At 36.3% G+C, this 20,283-nt stretch overlaps 1 protein-coding gene across 10 annotated transcripts in view; it reads right to left on the bottom strand.

Moving 5' to 3' along the window:
- The window catches only part of CASK (calcium/calmodulin dependent serine protein kinase), a 225,369-nt gene that overhangs the window by 41,286 nt on the left and 163,800 nt on the right, over positions 1-20,283 (bottom strand). For 9 of the 10 annotated variants that reach the window (XM_054802304.1, XM_054802342.1, XM_054802297.1 and 6 more), the window contains 2 exons: positions 4,701-4,778; positions 3,302-3,382 (listed from right to left, as the gene is read on the bottom strand). In XM_054802304.1, coding sequence (XP_054658279.1) covers positions 3,302-3,382; positions 4,701-4,778 — 159 coding nt within the window. Of the gene's footprint in view, positions 1-3,301; positions 3,383-4,700; positions 4,779-9,518; positions 9,753-20,283 lie in introns of those variants that run through there. The other variant, XM_054802384.1, reaches the window with a different exon arrangement.

Here is a 20,283-nt window from a genome sequence, read left to right as displayed (position 1 = left end):
CTCATCATAACACTAGAAGACTTCTGAACGTTCTAAGAAAATTTACATGAATTCAGAAACACCAGATAAAGTACAGCAAGTTCAATTTAAATTTTGAACACATTTAATATAAAGACTGCTATTGGACTTTACTTAAAGATACTTGTTTTCATGCATTTCAGTTAATTTTGATAATTCGGATTTTCTTCCCTTTTTCCTTCGCAGAACATGTTAATCCTGTTGCAAATAAAAGTTTAGTGAGAACAACTGCTTTCTACTATGTCGCAGGATCATTGTCTGCAAAGAACAGCGTAGGAAGGCACATGATGATGGATAAAACTTTAACATGTAATTAAGTAAAAGTCTCCTAGTGCAGCAAACATTTCAATTGTTACCACATACTAAACATATGTAATAGAACCTTTTACAGATAAAACTGGCACTTTTGAAAAACTTCTCAAAGTTGTGTAATGGAATAAAAGCTCCTTGAAATTTGTACACAACAAATGAGGTACTTGATAATCTTTTAAATAATTCTTCTAGTTAATTATCTGCTAAAAGACCTTTATGCAAAATTTGCATACATTTATTTAAATTAAAATGTTAAACATGCACAGACTAAATTAATCATTTATTCCTGTACTTGTAAGACATACAAGGGCAAACCAAAACTAAAAGAACAAAAAACTTTGAACTCGAAGATCTCAGGCCCAACAAGAGTACTTCCAAATGCACACTTTGTCGGCTCGGGTTCCGTAAAGGCCTATACACAGTCTAAACCACTGACATTGTGTTTAAGTAAACAAGACAGACTATATTTCACTGTCTTCCAATTAGGTATACACATCAGATAATAATATAAATAATAGTAAAATACTCAATTATCACACAGGTGTTAACACACATGTACTTACTACACCTCATTGCTTCAGTTTCTGTGCATCAGAGCTCAGTAACTTACTAAACAGTCTTGCTCTGTACAATGCTTGGTAAACACATTGAGTGTAGGCAGCCAATATTGTTTTATAGATTTATTGCTTTTTTGTAATAGGATCTATTCTAAAGGCTTTGGCTCTGAAGGGAAGTTTGGTAGAATACCACACACATAAGAATAATTTTGTAAGGTCTGCAACCCTAGAAAAGGTGTATCCGGGAGCAGGAGTGGGAATGATGGGAGAAGATGGCAATGCCTCTCTGACATCTGGAGACTCTTTGGTACCTGCACCCCAAAGGTATGGTTCCACAGCAACATGCGCTTGTTCAACTCCTGCTTTACATGGTTGTGCCATTCCTCCCTAGCCCGGACTGCGCGTTTCTGTCCCCTTGCTCATTCTGGCTCTGGCAGTGTTCCACTTGTGCCTGATTCTTTTTGCTAAACAGATCGTTGGTTTGTTGGAGCAGTTTTCTACTAGTTTAGCACAGTGCAATACCAAAGTGCAGTGTCAGATACATGCCAAAATAACTGCAAGGGAGAGGATGAAACATGGGGAGAAGGGGTAGGACTCCACCAACTAGCAATTTAGCTTGGGATGCCACAGACTAACTTACTGGAATTATTCCTCATCAAAAATATTTGTTATGGAATTGCAGCTTATTCCTTACTAAAAAATCCCTTTTACAGAATTGCAGCAAAAGAATTCTGACAGACGGTTTTAAATTTATGAGGATATCAGGTGGAAATAGAGATACCTATAAAAGATGATTTCCAACTCACGTTTCCTGTCGCCTGATTTGATACATTAAATTTTTATATGGCACAATCATTTTTAATGATACGTACTCTGTAAAGAATTTATACTTAGAAACACTCTTTCTCCACAGCGTCTAATGTTTTTACAACACTGTATGGTAATTACACAAAAAAAAGTAAATCAAATGAATCTGTCAGATTCCAGATAAGGAAGTTGAGTATGGGCGAGTATTGTTCTTGTGTGGCTTTTGTTTGTTTGTTTGTGTTTTTAAAAAAATCTTTCTTACAATATGGCTGAGTACCATTCCTCCTTGTTTTATGTTCTATTTCAAGAAAGTATTCCTGTTAAATATAGAACAAGATTTGTTATAGACTTCAGGATAGGTATCATTTCCAGGCAATGACGTATCAGTGTGTTGCTCAGTGCAACATAAAAAGCCAATGTCTGCATTAGCAATGAAATAGGAATGGACCAACAGGTAGAACTGGGTTAGTGAGGACCCGATGTACACACTGGAGGCATTGCAGGAGTTTTTACTTCTGACCAACTTCCATCTTGCTGTGTGGACCGAATGCCCATGGGCTGCTGGATTGCACTGGCTGAGCTTCTGGTGTTTAATTTTGTCTAGTTTGCATGCTCTGAGACCCTTACATGATACAAGCCAAAGCATTGTAAGGGGACAATCAGGAGATTCACTTCAAAACCACACTCCTGATCTGATTTAAAGTACTAAAATAAATGCACCCAAAGCTACAGTGGCCATCAAAAGAACACACTGGGACATGCAGCTATCCAGATTTCATCTTATACCTGAATATGAGGTTGGTTTCAGCTCACTCTTTCCTGGAAATTAGGTTTATCCTTCAGACTTACAGTAATTCAGCTTTCGGGTGAGAAAATTCCACCAAGCCCCCTGCATATAATCCTTGCGTTAGGGAAAGTCAAATTCATGATTTTCAACTGACAATAGTGTATAGCAGATTTAAGCAAACACTTTTATTTCTGACCTTATGAACTTTATCCACAGCATAAAGAAAATAAATCTTTTAAGTAGTTTCAGAAGACTGGACTTAAGTAACTTGAACCAAGTTATTAAGCAGTCACATCCCTGAACTTAGGACGGTTACTGCCCACAAATCAGGTTTGTGAAACAGACACAGTGGGAGTTCACATGTAATGCAAATTCACTGGACTGTACAAGCTATTGATTTCTTGTAAAATAATGTTAAATAAACGCTTATTTTGCAATGACTTCACACACCTTTATCCTAACAAGACCATGGCAAAAAGAAAAAGGAGGATCCCAGCTGTGCCTGTGGACAACCAAAAGGATTCATTCTTCTTTCCACGTGCAACGCAGCTCCTCCCAAAAAGACAGTGAAACTGCTCCACAATTAGATTACTCCAAACTGCTGACAGTTTTCAGCACAGTAGTGGATACCAATAGCAGTAGTAACAGAAACCATTTTGCCAAACCAGCAGATTAGAAATCCTTATTAATAGGTATATTGTATTGTATGCAGTTTCATCACCTGCAGATTTTAGGGAGAACTTACTGAACTTAAGTTTTCTAATAAAAAGAATATAAAAAACCCAAACCCAAAACCCCAACGGGAGCAGCATTTGCTTACCATGAAATGAGGTTGTGTTAAAATACGCTTTAGCTCCTTTGCATCATTGTTCTCTGGGTAACATGAAATTTCTTCCAATACCTGCAAAACAAGTAGGAGAAATGCCCATAGTAACTTTATTTTAAATAAAGCTATTAATCGTGCAAATGAAAACCCTCACTGGTCAGTCAGAGTATCTCCAAATGATCATACAGATGAATGCTTTAGACAGGAAAGGGCTTAGGAGAATGTGACCCTCCCTCCCACTCCAAGAGAATAAAATACATCGTTTTGATTTTTTTTCTGAGAGATTAAAGCAGAAATTTGAAGGAAACAGTTGCTCTTTTTTCAACTGACAGTATTCCTCCAACAGCTAAACATATGGTTACAGAAATGAAACGCTAACTTATAGGTGACACACGTTACCATCATCAATTGCTGCTTTCACACATGGTCTCAACTGATTAAAACAATCAGTTTAAGAGTGGAATTAAAAATACTCATAAAACCTTGTGTTCACAAATTAAATTATTAAAGACATCAAGTGTAGGTGGTCCATCTGCTACCCTATCTCCAAACTCCAGATTCCATAAAATCTGAGCCGTACTTCAGTTTATCACTGGGAGAAGGAGGAGGCAGGAGGCATTTACCTGCAGCCTGATGCTTTCACCTTTATTTTCAACATGCAACTACTTGGACAACGAAAGTAGAGTATTTTGCTTCTGGAAGCACCTCCCAGGATTAACTGCCAGGAAATTTTGCAGAATAGGACTCCGGGATGTCTATCAGTGTTACTGCAGTTATTATACAGTGTTTTAGTCTTCCTGTCCATTCTATTTTAATAGCACTATAAACATTTTCCTATGACATTACCCTCAACAACTGCACTTATTTTTACTGATAATACATAATACAGCTATATTTTTTAACTATTTGCAATAAACAAACAAATAAAATACTATTTGTCAGGTATAAGAATTAAGAACATCTGTGTCTTAATGGGTCACCTTCATTGCATTTCTTGGTCTGCTCTTCTTAGAACTATCTATGATAAACTTGTTTTTTCAATTTAAAAAGCTGATACCTAGAAACATAATTTTTTTTTGTGACTAAGTAATATATAAACTGAACATGAAAGATTTTTGCGTTTACCTAACAGAAGCATTCCTTTTAAGACTGCTATTGTTGCAGCAAAGGTTTAATGATGAAACTGAGTTATATATGTATATGATCTTACTGTCATAATGGAATTCTGCAAATTTATGCAACATTATGTAACTTAAGTAAGCAACAGTAGAATTCCAGAAAGAATTCAGATTTGGAGCCAGAATACATATCAGTATCTTAATGAAGAAGAAAAAGTTCCACTTTAAATACAATCAAACTTTGAAAGTAAAAAATATATTTTTAAAGCCGTTACCTCTTTGGCTCTCTGTACAGCATCACTTGGAGGATTCCTGATTTGTGGTGAAGATTTTGTGTTTATTTTGTCATAAAGCTGAAATAAGAAAACAAACTACTGAAATCATATGCTACTTTATATCAAGTAATGATGAGTGCTAACAATGGCTTGCTTATGTTACCATGATTAAGACGATTGTTAAACTGCAAGTCCCACAGATGTTTTGTATACAAAATCTAGCAGCTTAGGGTTTTGGCTTTTCATTTTTAAACATTTCCTGATTTGAACAGCGCCATAGATTCAGAGTTCATAGGATGACATGGGAAAGTTCAAGAGGTTAAGGGATTCTGCAAACCTCCCATGCTTTTTCCACAGATTGACAGAAACTATATTTTTCTACTAGAAGCGATCCTATGAATCTTGAATAAATGCTGTAAATGATACATTCTGCTATAAAATCAAATTGATCTTCATATCCCACTTTTCTCAATAAATCAATCCTCAAACATTCCAAACAGTAATTTAAATAAACCTCAGAATATGGGAAAATACTCTTGAAGATAGAAAGCTACAAAAGCCTAAGTCTTCGGAGAAGAGAAACCCAAACCCTTCCAAGAAAGGGTGCTCACAAAAAAAAAAAAAAAAAAAAAAAGAGCACCCTTATTTTACTAGGGTTTTCTATTGGACAGAAAAATGCCAATGTATTTAAATAGGAAATAGTAAACATTTCAGGTTAATTATTAAAACCCCCCCAAAATCAAAAACCCAAAAAACTTTTAAAACCCCCTCAGCTATGCAAAACACAACAGGAGAGAGATCTATCTTCAATTTCAAATTAGAGATAGATATTACAGGCTCTCTTTCATACAAGCCTAAATGACTGTGCATGTTTTAAAGAAATAAATGTATACTTAAGAATACTTAAAATTTTCAAATAAAAAAACTTTTGGCTTACATTTCAAACAATATAAAGACAGTCATGCCTGCAATTTTTTCCTATTTATGTTAGACAACTTCTTTGGAATATAAGACACAAAAAACATACAAATAGCTATATTTAGTATATTAGAGAAATTTTTATCACAGTAAGGATGGTGAAACATTGCAAGAAGTTGCCCAGGGAAGTTGTGGAGTCTCTCAACTTTGGAAATACTCAAAATTCAACTGAAATTCAAAATAGTGTGTGTATGTAAGCAAACATTCCAAATGCACAGGGGACTCTAACACCTTCAGCAAATCCTACCACTGTAAAGGATGAGTTGGTAAGAACCTCCCCAGAGCAAGGAGCCCTTAGGAGCTTCCTCTGAGAAGCTTCCAGATCCATCGTTTGGCTGAGGACGGCCTCACGTGTTTGAAAAAGGGACTCCTGTCAAGCCACAGAAGTGCCCTCTTCTCTTTCTCACATGATACACCATTCAGTTTTAGAAGAGATGTAAACTGCAATAAATGCAATCCAATATCATCATCATTTTCCTTGTGCTCCTTAACAATCTAACGCACATGTTGAACATTTCAAGTCCATATACAAATAAATACAAAAAGAGGAAACAATGTCGTTCCAAAACCCATTGCCCGCAGGACAGCCATACCACTGTCTTGGGGAAAAAAGAAGTAGGAAAGTCAAACTGAATCGGTTTCTTCCACATTTTCCACTTTAGTTGCACACACAAATATTTGGTTTTACCTTTTCTTAAATGAGTAAACAAAAGCTACCCAAACTTCAGCAACCCCTTATTATTAAATATCACATGTATACACCTGTCAAGAAACTGCCTTGAGCACTGTGTAGCGAGTAAAGCGCAGCAGGAGCTGTGGAATATGCCTGATACCGAACATGAATATTATTGAATGTATTTTTCTGAGTCACACATACATCCTGTTTAAGATTAATGAAATTACAGAAAAGTTAGCATGGAAATATTTTTATTAGTTATTTCTAGCAGTTGTTTAAAAGCTAAGTCACTGAAGTTGCTGATTTCACTCAAGTCGCTATGTTATTGTGATCTAAAGCAACCGGCAGTTTACAGAAAGAATTTTTTCTCACTACCATTGGGGAGGATAAGTTATCTTCTGAGACGAGGAAGGAGGCAAAAAGGAAAGCAGGAAGCAAAATGCCTCTAAGAATGTTAAGAAAAAAATCAAGGCAAAGTTCAGACTAAACAAGGGTGCATTTATTTTTCTGTAGCGCCTTCATGCTGAGGCATGGCACTTAAATTTCATCTTCCAGGAGTGCTACTTACTGAGATTTGCTTCCAAGGCACCAAACCACCAGGAGGGACTCTGACAGTACTTAAAAGAAAAACCTTCATATTTGCATTAAGGCTTAAAGCCTTTACATTGCCCAAGCCATGGGATCCATTATTTAGTCTTTTGGGAGTTTTTGAAAATCAGAAACAGACATTTTTGAAATGGTATACTCGAATTCACGTTAATTCATGGACTTTTTAGCTTACAAGGGGACCAGGCTACATAATTAAAACTGCTTCTCCTAGTCACATTTTCCATAAACAACAGCTTAATCTTTAAAATTCCAGAGTAAATAATTTATTTTGTAATTTGTTGAAAAATGATATCTATTATCAATAAAACTGGTGTTTTATGAGTTAGCCTAAAGGGAGCCAATGGCAGTAGTGAAAGATTTATATTTGTATGTGAAGTCCATGAAGATTTCCACCTAGGAAAATCCAAGTGACATTAAGAAAAGTGTAGTTTGTCAATTCCTGTACAATATTTTTTTAAACACACCGTAGATGTTCAGCTAATTGTCACTATCTCTGTGCTCTGAATTACTTACAAAACAGGAGTTGACTGTGGCTTTCATCATGTCAAGGTTTCTTTGTCTTTTTATAGATGGGCCACAAATCCTTAGGTTTTAGTTGTGGTTCTTGAACACTGTCTTGACCTAAACCTGTTTTTAATCCCTTTTTAACAACAAAACAGCTGTACTGACATTTCATGTTAGCAACAGCAAAATTTCCTAATGGAAACAATCAGTATTGTTACCAAACTGTCTCAGTGTCTATTTTCACATCTTGTCTGGAAACAACCTTTTGTTCAGGCCATGCAATTTCTCTCTGGTATAATGCATCGTAACGCTAAATTATTTTGGAGAGTAGTGGCACAAATTACAATACACAAGACAAACGCAATTATTACACGCTGAAGACAGGAGAATGACAAGACCGTTTTCAAATCTCTAAATACATACACAGCAATACCCCACAAAGCATTTATCTTGTTCAGGTTCACACGTCATTATGTATTTCTAATGCATCCTTAGAAGAAATTAAAATAATATTATGTACAAGATTGTATCAGAAGTACTATTTCTACATTAACTGTTTATGTAGTCAAAGCAAAAATAAGAACATACAACCAAGATACATATCTTTAAAAACATGCCAAGTAATAATAACTAAGTCCAGAAACAAAGTAAGTATTAGTACCTCTTAGTACTTGCTTTATATTTTAATTTTTTCAATATACCATTTCAACAGTGCTTTCACATAATTTTTTTGGACATTGGAAAAAAGAAGTCTGGTTCCTCAGTGTCTCTTGATTAGAATGTACTCATATAAACAGAAAGATGAATCCAGGATATTATTTTGTATCTCTCATTTCCAATTTTAGTAACTGTGTCCCCTGTCTGGACAGAATTTTTTAGCATTATGTTATTAAGCCTATTTCAAAAAACACATTTACTCTAACAATAATTAGTCTTTACTGGTTACAGAAGATGATTAGAAGCTTTCTGCCAGAACACAGCAGAAGCTGGTAAGAGGAGCAAAGCTTATACTCTGCATTAATGCACCAGAACTGGTGAAGCAGTCCAACTTTCTTTGAAATCTTTGAAAAAAGACTGTTTTACAATACTTTAAAAATATTTTTGCACTTAAGCGATAGCTATAGCAGAAGCAATTTAGAAGAAGGAATTTACAGCTCCAGAATTTATCTCCGAAAGCACGTGAATTTAGAGGTTTCATTCATACTCATGAACAAGAACATTTGCTCCCTTGGACATAAGAATCCAACACACCTTTACAGGAACATTTTACAAAATGTTCAAGAAAACTCTGAACGAAACCTGTTGGCACACATCAGATTCAAGTAGACATTAATGACAATTACAGCCAGGCTTTATATACTCCTGTGGCACAGAACACTTTACTATGTGCACTTAGCTACACAATTTTAATCGCAGAAAACCAGCCTGTTCAAAATGCTGTTCTCTCTCAGCAGCCCTGCGACCCTACGTCCTCCAGGGACCACACCAAAGGTAGTGTCTTGTGGAGCAGAATTAACTGGTTCGTTCTTCCCTGTCCTCAGCAGAATGCTTTTCTATGAAATACCAACAGACTTGCAGCAGGACAAAATCTGTATGTGCCCTAATGCGGGCTTTCTTTTTGCTAGGACGCCCTATTTAGAAGTGATAGCCAATAACTCTGCCCCCTCTCCCCAGCAGCCCAACCTCCAACAATTTCACCCAGCAATAAGCATAAACATAAGAATTAAATTTTTCTAATAATTAAAAAAATAATAATTGCTGTAAAATGTCAAAACAATTGTAACTTTTGGAATTTCCAAACTTGTGAATACTTTGCATCTCAGTCTCCCTCCTCAGCACCAGTTCTTCTGCATTTGCTACACAGAAAATCAAAATTAAGAGCTTGCTCTAGAAAAGCTTAACAATTACAACTGACATACTAACAAAACTTGATATAACAAACAGAAATTGAGGTTATAGCTAATTAACAGAATAATATTGCTTCTTAAAAAGACAAGTTTTACTTTAAATTTTGCATGCTAGAACACAAATGCTATGAAGAGAATACCCACAACATGTTGAGTCACTATCAGTGGACCAGCTTTCTTTGCAGCAGTTGAGACTTTTTGTCTTCTGCCTGTACAACTCGTTTCTTCTGATATTTAAAAGCAGACAGCCCAAAGCCTAATCCACTATCAGGCAGGCGAGACAAAACAATAAACTCTTCTCTTCTGACTAGTTTTTCAGATGTGCAGAAATTCCTTTTTAACCATTTCCTGTAAGAGGAGTCAGGATACTGTCCGAACACAACCCCCACTCAATGTCACACTGAAAAATTTAGATACATGACAACTGGCAGAAATTTAACCTCACTGCCTGGTCTAATCTTGAATGTAATCATGGTTAGATCACACAGTGAAATCAGAAATCTATCCAAAATCTGTAAGTTTCTGTGATGCAAATGAGAAAATTTTGTTAAAACAAGAGCTACTAAACTGCTAGAGCACAAAACCCCATGATCTTTTAACATAAATATGCATTTTGTGAGGATTCAGTTATAATTCAGACAGACAGATACTGGGTTGCCAACCTCAAATATTAAATCCCCAAATTGAAACATCTAAAAATAATCATAAAAACATGTCATTATATATTTGACTTTTGCTCTCTGAATACAACCATATGCAACACAGTGATATTAGAGGACTGTTTTTCATCACTTTTAGGTTTTTGTACCATCTAGGAATTCTTGGCTGGAGGTGCTGCCCCTTGCACAAGAACACGTACTAACAAATAGGCTTGTTGCTCTGTTACCTTTCACAGCTCGCTATCATGGTACTCCATTTATCCCAGAGGCTTCATGTGCTGCAAGTCTGAAAGCAATCCATGACCTCCTGAATGAAATAATATTCACAAGCAGTAATATCAAAGAAGCGCTAAAATTAAAGAGCCAATTAGATAATTGACAGACCACTTCATTCTTTCTTCTGCCAGTTCTGTTTCACATCTCCTTTTCCATGCCAAACGTTATAACCTTCCCGTGGGTGCCTCCTTCCTTCAGATTCTACGCCCTCAAGGAAACACATCCCTGAAGGTAACAAATCCTACTGGAAAGCACGCTGCATAACAAGGTCACAGTCAGCAGGGGCTTTATCTTCAATTTTGTTTAAAGACAGTTTGTTTTTTTAAACCCTCTGTTTTTCACTGTTAAGGACTGTGCCTGAAGCTCACTATTACCATTTTAGCATCAGTGACCTAACATTCATTTCCCAGCATAATTCTACAGCACACGTTACAATCCCGTCCTGTATGAAAGTCCGAAGCTTATTTAAGACTCTACTTTGTGACCTCTAGAGCATTGCAGGCTACAGCCCTCCACAGCTTCCAACTTTTGTCTCTGTCATACACTTATTGTAGAATAGGAGTATGACCAACCTTTGCATTCAAGTTCCTTACACAGTGGCATGCTGGGCAACTGAACAGCAAACAAAACTACTTGAAGAAAAGGTTTCAGGAAGTAGCTTATCAGCTAAAGCGAAGATTCTCTGACACAATATTCACAGAACAAGACAGCCTGAAGCAGTACATCATTAATTCTGTTTGAAAAGACAAGAGTTTGCTTCTGTCATGCCACAGAACTGACAGCTGCCATCATTGCAGCTTGTCACTTCAGGCACTCAGACCTCTAGTAACCCTGACAGGGGTTATGCTAATTTGAAATAGTTTCTTTCTACATATTCACATTCATACAACACATAAAGTATCTTTAGGTAAAAAAAAAAAAACCAACAAAAACCCAAAAAACTCGTAGTAGCAAAGAGAACCCCAAATTTCACTTTAATTTTTATTATTTGTGTGATAGAACTGAAATACACATACTCTTTTACTTTTTAGAGGAACTTTTACCTGCAAAATGTAGGCCAGCTGTAATTTGTTTTTAAAGGTCATCTGTATTCTTACAAATTCATGTTACTTGTAGAACAGAGTTACGCTTGGTGCTACCTGTGTCAGAAATGAACATAAACCCAGATTTTCTTACGCCTTTACCTACATCAGGTAAGAAAAAATGGGGCCAAATCCTCAACCAACCCTATGGAATTTCAACTTTTAGTCCAAGCTGCTGCCTTTTTTAGGGACCATTCCACCTTTGGGCTTCTTCACTTGTTTTATTTTAAATCAAGAACTTAACGTTTGGGGGGAAGAAGAGAGGAGAGGAAACTCAACCAAACTGGGCAAAATATTTTTCTCTGCGTATTAGTTCAATTCCCACTGCACACGACTGGCAAACAACTGTCTTTTAGAGAGTAAGGATGACCAATTTCATTGTATTGCATACTCAAAACTTAAAATTCCGACCGTGTAAAAGTGACACGCCAGTGAAGCTAAATGCCAAATGGAAAATGTTAAAGAAATGTTAGCGGGTTGTTAATGACCACATTTCTGATGCACACAGAGGATACTACATGTTTCTTAGTGGTTAATGCCTTACTACAGGAGGAGGACATATATTAACTGATCCACTTCAAGAACTGCGAGAATAAAATTCCTTGGCCCTTCAGCGTGCTGATGACAACAAACACTGCCTGTCAGAAGTGGTCCTACTGAGTTGCCAGAATAGCGTCTTAGTAAAGCAATAAAGGTTCATTCTACTGAGGATGAATATAAATTAAAGGACAGAAGGTGAGAGATATGGTACCTGTTTTGTTAAGGTGGAATCCTGGAATGATCGTAGGCTTCCTTTCAGAGGAAAAACACATCCCCCCCACCCCTAAGAAGCGCACAGGTAGAAGGCTGTGTATGCTTTGCCTTCGTAGTAATCCAAGGGGCAAAAAGGAACCCAGAAAGAAATCCTCCTCATTGCCTTCACAGGGTCAGTCTGTTGGTAGCAATTTGGTTACAGGACAGTTGGAAGGAAAGCATACAGCCCTTTTTGCCAGTGCTGGTAACAGGCAAAGACGCCAAGTGGCATTACATACGTTACCAATCAATATTATATCATCTAAATCTTGCATTGACATATTTCGTACGCTTGGAAACATCACGGGAACTAGAAGGTTAATGTACAGAGCACTGAAAAGGTTTTCCATTCTGTTAGGTAGCTAAATGTTGGGATATCTGTTGTACCTATCTTTTGATGAAAACTTAAAAAAGCGAAAATGTATCCAACTTTAAATTGTCTCAGTAGGTTGCAAACCTGTAGCGAAACTGCAGGTAACCATGAACTGTGGGGAAATCACAAGAAGTTCAGTCCGAGGGTAAGACTATACATATCTGTGCAGTTCCATACTCTAAATCCACTGTGCTTACATATGTGGGTGTAATAATTTTTTAACTGTAGTTCTTATACGCTGGTTTGGACAAGTAGCAATGTTAGCTTTTAAAATGATAAAGGAAATATTTCTACTTATGCTTATTACATGGCACATTGCTTTTTACAGTCTTCTTAGAACATCAAATATTTTCACAGTTTGTTCTAAAACAATCTTTGATCTAATTTTATTTTTTAAACTGATGTAGTTAAAAGTAGGTTCAAGGACACACTTATGCTAATACTTGTTCAGACGACATAGTCAAGTGTCAAGATGTTCAGTAATATCTGATGTGCATGTTCTATTTCTTTGCAAGGGACTAACTTTTCACCTTCAGCATACATGAGCTATGAACAAATTTTAGTTTTATTGAAGAACATATTCCTTTTTAGCAGAAACTACCATATGCCATGCACTTACTCCGTAAATTCAAAGTCTTTGCACTTCAGAGGTAAAAGAGCTGAGGAAAGGACTATGTTCTTACAAAATAAACTAGAGGGTATGTGCACTTTTTTCTCACAGTCATCCTTTTAAATTGTGCCTCTTGATTTCCTTCCTGTTTACCAAAGAGTCTTTTTTTTTTTTTTTAAATTGCATCACAGAAGTACTGATAATGAACAGTTATGCTACTACTCAAAATCAACAAGACATTACTTCCTTCTGTTTAATTTCAGGTGCCCCTAAATGCCTCATTCATGTATAATGAATCCAGACTCCAGTATCTGACAGCATTATATTTCACTATAAATTAGGACTCTAACCTAGTAATTTATCATATATTTTAAGAAAACCCCATATTAATACACATAATAAAAATTCTATTGACTGTAGAAGCTTCAGATCTCAACAAGTGCTAGCAGATGTTAAAAAATACGCCAAACAGTACATGTATATAGCTTGCCAAAGACGAAGAGGTTGCAATTTAGCAAAATTCTACATCGTATGTGATACATGCAGGTAAACATATGTTCTCTCAAATTGGAAAGTGTAAGCAAAGCCTGGGATTGAATAATCTTAAATAAATACATGCTACACTTTAAAACCATAATGACAAACCAAAAATGATTTAGATTTAAGTAGACTAAGATGTTTTCCTACCTCCTCAAAGGAGGTGGGAACTCTTCAATTTCTGCTGCCATGAGCTGACTGCAGGTATCCAAGGTACCCTTTAGTCCTCCACTATACACTACAAGACATCTTCAGTATGCCACCTCATCTCTTCCTGTTTCAGGAACTCTCTGCCACAAGTCCCTCCAACTGGCCTCAACTCCATTCTTGTATCATAAACCAGATTTTTATCTGTTCACATTGCAAATGTTTTAACTTCTTTTGGAAAGATGAAAGAAGTAAAACTAGGATGAGATAAAGGTACTGCTTTGCACACAGCAGTACCAAGAAAACAAGCACAGCAGTTGGAAAATCAACACAATGAAATTCAATGGTCCCAATAAAAAACCCCCACTCTAATTCTGGAACGTACCAGAGGCACCGTTGTGAAAGACATGGGCTTAGATCATTATTTCACAAGGTACTTTAACATATTTGTAATTTCAAGGACACAAAAATCCCATTACTTCAATAGCATAGTCACTTAATTTTTTTTTGCTTCATCAGCTATCTAATTGAAGCTGATCTTAATGAAAACAAGGCAAATCATCTTTTAAAGATGACACCAAGCAGCTGATCAGATAAAAGTAAGCATAAAAGACACTGAGGTGCTGGAGCGTGCCCAAAGAAGGGCATCGAAGCTGGTGAAGGGTCCAGAGCACAAGTGTGATGAGGAGCAGCTGAGGGAACTGGGGGTTTTTAGCCTGGAGAGAAGGAGGCTGAGGGGAGACCTTATCGCTCTCTACAGCTACCTGAAAGGAGGTTGTAGCCAGGTGGGTGTTGGTCTCTTCTCCCAAGTAACAAGTGATAGGACAAGAGGAAATGGCCTCAGGTTGCCCCAGGGGAGGTTTAGATTGGATGTTAAGAAAAATTTCTTCACTGAAAGGGTTGTCAATCACTGGAACAGGCTGCCCAGGGAAATGGCAGAGTCACCATCTCTCAAGTATTTAAAAGATGTGTAGATGTGGTGCTTAGGGCCATGGTTTAATGGTTGGACTTGGCAGTGCTAGGCTAATGGTTGGACTTGATGATCTTAAGGGTCTTTTCCAACCTAAACGATTCTATGATTCCATAAGCACCGGGGAAAACTAATCCCTCAGTACAGGAAGGGCTATAAAAAGAGTTATGTTACATAGACAACACCTTGATACACCCCACAGAATAACCCCCTCCCCGTTTCCAATATGGACTAATGACCTATAGTAGGAACTATAGACTCAAGGCTAAATAGGCTTCATTCCCAATTCCATCAGTTGAATTAACTCTTCAGGGTTAGATCACCATCTTGAAGAAAAGGATGCTAATGACCACTAACCTCATTCCAGGAGGATATAGAATCCATATAAAACTAGTTAAATCCACAATGATTACAGATGGTTAGCAAAGAACACAGCTTCTCACCTGCTTTGTGACATTGAGTATATCTTGCACCAGAAGGTGCTCATGTTGGAGTTACAACCACTCCAGTTGGAGTTTTTGTTTCTCCCTATTCATCTAAGTCTTTTGTAATGATACACTGAGAATAAAAATATACTGCAATGAGCTCATTAGTACAAAGAACAGTCACCATGTAACAGCCAACTACTTGAATAACTGGAAGAAGGAGGCAGTGAGGCCTGACTGACTTCAAAGATAGACGCATAGCTTACTGTGCTGTTACTACATTGCCTTTCGGTATTTTAATGTAAACTAAGTGTAGACTGAAATATCATTCTGAAGAAAGCTCCCAGCACCAACAAAGTGGAAGTGTTATTCAAGATTTGCAGGCTGTATCCTACGTGCTGCAGCATTTCTTTATTTTTGTCATTTCTCAGAGTAAGTCCCAAGCTCCTGGAAAAATAAATCTGAGAATCTGAAGTTTTACAAGGGAAAAAACCCCAACAGGTAGCCCTTGTGGCTAAAAAGGAACTGAAACTAACTTGAACTACACTCAACATAAAAAGAAGTGAAGAAAATGTAGAAAGTCAAATATGAAAATGATCCCCTCTACTTCAAAACAGTATTAATGAAGTTAATTAAATGTTCTACAAGCACTAGGAATACAATTCTAGTGTTCTTTGATGGATCAGGGCCAAGTAACATAAAAATACACTGTAATCAAGGGAATTTTTAATTCTACATACTAAAAAAAGTATTTTATTTATATATTTATATATACGATTTATGCTTTTGGAGTAAGATATGTTGGTGCACACAGACACACACTTGCACAGATCCTCACAGTGACACACCATTTGCACAGGGAAGATGACAAGGCCAAGAGGAATGGGCTAAGTAGTACAATTCTCATTTAAAGTACATACTTTATTAAGCTGAATTTCAGTTGCAGATTCACCACATCAGTACTATGCTTATAAGTACTCAGAAATGACAGAACATTAGTTAGAAAGAAAACAGGTTAAGTGCAACAAAGCAACCATCACAATGCCATGCAATCTGACCCGGAATTTTGCATTGTTGGAAAAATTAATCTTAATCAATACAAAAGTTACTGTTAGCTCTTATTTCTATTAGTCTTAAGAGACCCAGTCATTTATCAGTGTTATATAAGATACTATAAAAACATGGAACAAAAATGGTTTCTGCTCAGAACACCAAATATAAGACAACTTCTCTATATAAATTCGTAAGACAGAGAAACAGGAAGAACAAGAAAACAATGAGATGATGCTGACTAGCACAGTGATCTACATATCCCAGGAACACAGAAAATGAAATGCAAAGATATGAAGGAAGTTGAAAATGGAAGGTATTTTAGAGAATGGTTATGAATTAATGCAGAAGAAATTCTAGAATTAGCTTCTGCTTTTAGTGTTCTTTCAGATACGGCCTTCCAGAGAAGTTACCTTTTAGAGAAAAAGCATACTGCACTGGTGATGATGATCCAGTCCACCTGCTGAAAGAATTCTTCAAACAGTTCTCCCTAAGGCTTGGTCAATGTTCTTCTACACTATTTGGGAAAGGAGTTTCCATTGCAGTGAGAGACAGTCCCTCCCACTCCCTGGGGTTGAGCACGCTGCCTCTGCTGGGCTGGGATAAAAGCCAGATTTGGTTCCCCAAATAGCAAGGTGCTTTCCTGCCAACATAGTTTCTTTTTATTTTTTTTTAACAAATATTTTCCATTTGCTTTTGCCTTACAAACATATCAATTAAAGGATAATTAAAAATATGAAAACAAGGTGTTTTAAAAATGAGAAAGGGTTATTTCAAATAAGCATAGCACGTTCCCAGGGAGTTTAGCTAGACACCTAGCACACATACACTCTGAACTGTTTTTGCAAAAGAAACACATTCATGTTTCATTGAAACATGTCCCACTTATTAGTTTTAACGTAATCAGTATTCAAGAGTGTAAGGATCAATGTTGATCCAAAAAACTTGAACCACACTATGTAACTCAAATAGAAAGCCATTCTTATTCAAATAAAAACATAGAAAAGTTATAGAGAATTCATGAAAATATTTAAGCTTTTTATACACAACCGCTGGTTTTATTTTCTTTTCTATATCGTATGATAGATATTCCACCAGTCTGTTAATGATTTCAAAGAACAGAAAGGAAGAAGGAAATGAAAGCATCCTGAAAATAGAAATCAAAATGTCTCTTGCTTTGTTTTTTTCCAAAGGATATAACAGAATTGTCAAATGAATACACTTTGCTCAGAAAAGAATAAATCAGAGATAAATCTATGAATAGTTTAAAACATTTTCAAATGGAGAACTATAGTATCAGCCATGGCTGGACACTGCTGAATAACGGATACTTTTACAAAAGACGTTAAAATCTACTGTGCTAACGTCCAACGTTGAGAGGGTAGACAGAACAAACCAAAACGAATCCAGTAGAAAGCTTTAGCCAACCATGTAAGAGGCTAAACTGAGGTCCCAGCAACATTCTTTCTAGCAAAAGAGAAAAAATGTTTCCTTAAAAGTCTGGACTTCAGGACCAAATCTGTTTGGATGACTGAGTTCAAAAGAAATACTAAGGGAACTCTGAGTGTGCACGGATGCATGTTCCTTTGAAACATTACCATCTGCAGCAAAGGATAACACGGAAAAGCGAGATTCTCTTGAAAAAGCAGTATGCCTTACATATATGCACTATGAATATAAATTAAAGGGAAGAAGTGGCTACACACATAGATATGATACATATAGCTACTCCAAAATTTATCTGTATGTGTGTAATACATTTTTAGCCATTAAAATTGTAATGTGTTACGCCAGCAAAAGGTAAAATAAACTTTCTTCCAACTTCATAATGCTTCTATTGCAGATATACTGGCAGAAATAACACTTACCTTAACGATTCCATCTATGAAAATAATGTAACAAACTTCTTAAATTAACAGCCAAAAGATACCAGCCTAGAGAACTATCTGACTCTGGACAGACAGAGGCAGACAAAGCCAGTAGCGTAGAGAGGCCCCAGTCACACAAAAGCTGATATTGTTCTCCTGCTGAGCAAAAATCTCACTTGTAAATCGAACGACATCTGCATTCAGAATCACCCACAGAAAGCTCCCTGGAGAGGTGACCAAACTACTTGATTCAACAGAAGAAAGATTTCTCTTGTCTCCTTCAATGTAGGCAGCTGTATAAAATACCAGCTTCTTGTTTTACTTTTTAGCAAACCTTGCTTCCTTTGATGAATTGATAGAGATGAAACACAATGTGTAAAGATCTCCCCATTAGGCACAGCCTTGAAGCTCAGCGTACTTTTCAAAACAAATAATCATTAAAGTAAAATCTTTTGTCATGATACAGAAAATAGCGAAATGCCAATGTCTCCAAAATTAGTAGCCTCTTCACATTTATTTCCAACTTCTTTATCAGTACTGCTGACACAAGACAGCAATGCCTTTCAGGATCACTTTCATGAAAGTCAATAAAAAAAAATCTTAATCAAATAATTTGCTAAAGCTTCTAAAAATGCCATAAAAAGCTGCTTCACTACTTAAATTTAGCTCTGTTTTTCCATAAAGTTATTTATACCCTTTACTTAACTTTATTATATTCTTTATTATCTAAATTGGATACCAGAATGAAACAATCTATAAAGCTTTACATAGGCATAAATTCAGTTCTAAGTCACACACAGGAATGCCCTAGAGCATTCATGAAAATTTTGATCATCGCATTTCTAACAGAAGTGAGAAAAAGTAAAATTTGTCCAACCCAAAGTTACTCTTTTACTTTACAAGAAAGATCAATTATTAAACAATTTTTTTTTTAGGTAGTGAATATTTCTAAATGGTTGTTTCTAGAAGGCCCTTTTCTTTACTCTCCGCAGTAAACAAAATTAAGTTTTTAATAATGAATTGTGTAACTTTTGTACAGGAAAAAACCCCACTCAACACAATAGAGGGATTCTGTAAAATTATGAAAAAAACACACAATGAAACTATTCAATAAGCCCCATCAGGATATGCTGGTGTATTGCAGGATTTGGCCCAGAGTGATTATAAATTACTTTGTAAGTAGTTGGCACCTTTCTCCCCCTTGTTTTGAACAGCTTTGCCACCCAAGTAAAGTGGAAGAGCGTCTTAAGATAGCTATCTAAACAGACATACATAAAGGAATCATTTAAAAACAACTGATGGGATGATAGGAACCCTGTTTTCTATGGCCTTCAGAGGTGCCTGTCCTCATAACACCTCAGTTAATGAATTACTGAGAAAGACGACTTCTACTTTGTGATCTGTATCACCTGAAAAAAACAACACGTGGGTAACTTGCTCTCTTAACACAAAGATTGTCCTTTCTCTTTTTTGCTTTCAGACAAAGAGTTAGTTCAGAAGCAAAAGAAGGGATTTCAGCAGCAGGAGTGAACTATCATCATGTGCCTAATCTAAAAATAAGGATAACTCTTGAGAAAGAGTAGGAACATGAGAACAAATTTAACTGTGGAAAAAGGCCAAGGAAGAGGAACAGTAGTTTTAATGCAAAGTGACCATCACAACTTCACAACAGATTATAAAATTCCTACTTAGTGGAATATAATGCTTTACAGGTGACTTGTTCTGGTGGCCTCATTAACCCTAAATACTCTGAGAAGAATAAACAGTTTCCCTGACAGAACTTCATCCAAGTATAACTGATGATTTTTTCAGAGTCCTGAGAGAAACTGGAATAGTATCAATGCATAAACAGAAATCAATCTCCCACATTCAAGTTACTGAAATGAGAAAGCTACCCTTTCCAATAATACTGTCTGTAACTTGCTTCAGTCTTTCAAATATGTATTTCATGACACTGCAATCTTTTAGAATTTTATTTTGTATTAGTCTATTAGACTAATTGCAAAGTGTCTTTAGAAAGATTGTCATCTCCCTTCCATATAGCATAATAAAACAAAAATGTTTTTTGATAGTGTTTTGTTCTCACAAATATGTTATTACAGTGTGCATTTAATGTATCC

The sequence above is a fragment of the Grus americana genome, chromosome 1 (genome assembly GCF_028858705.1).
Source record: "Grus americana isolate bGruAme1 chromosome 1, bGruAme1.mat, whole genome shotgun sequence".
NCBI lineage: Eukaryota > Metazoa > Chordata > Aves > Gruiformes > Gruidae > Grus > Grus americana.
The sequence above is the reverse complement of the archived record's forward strand: the minus strand, read 5'-3'. Positions and strand labels throughout refer to the sequence as shown.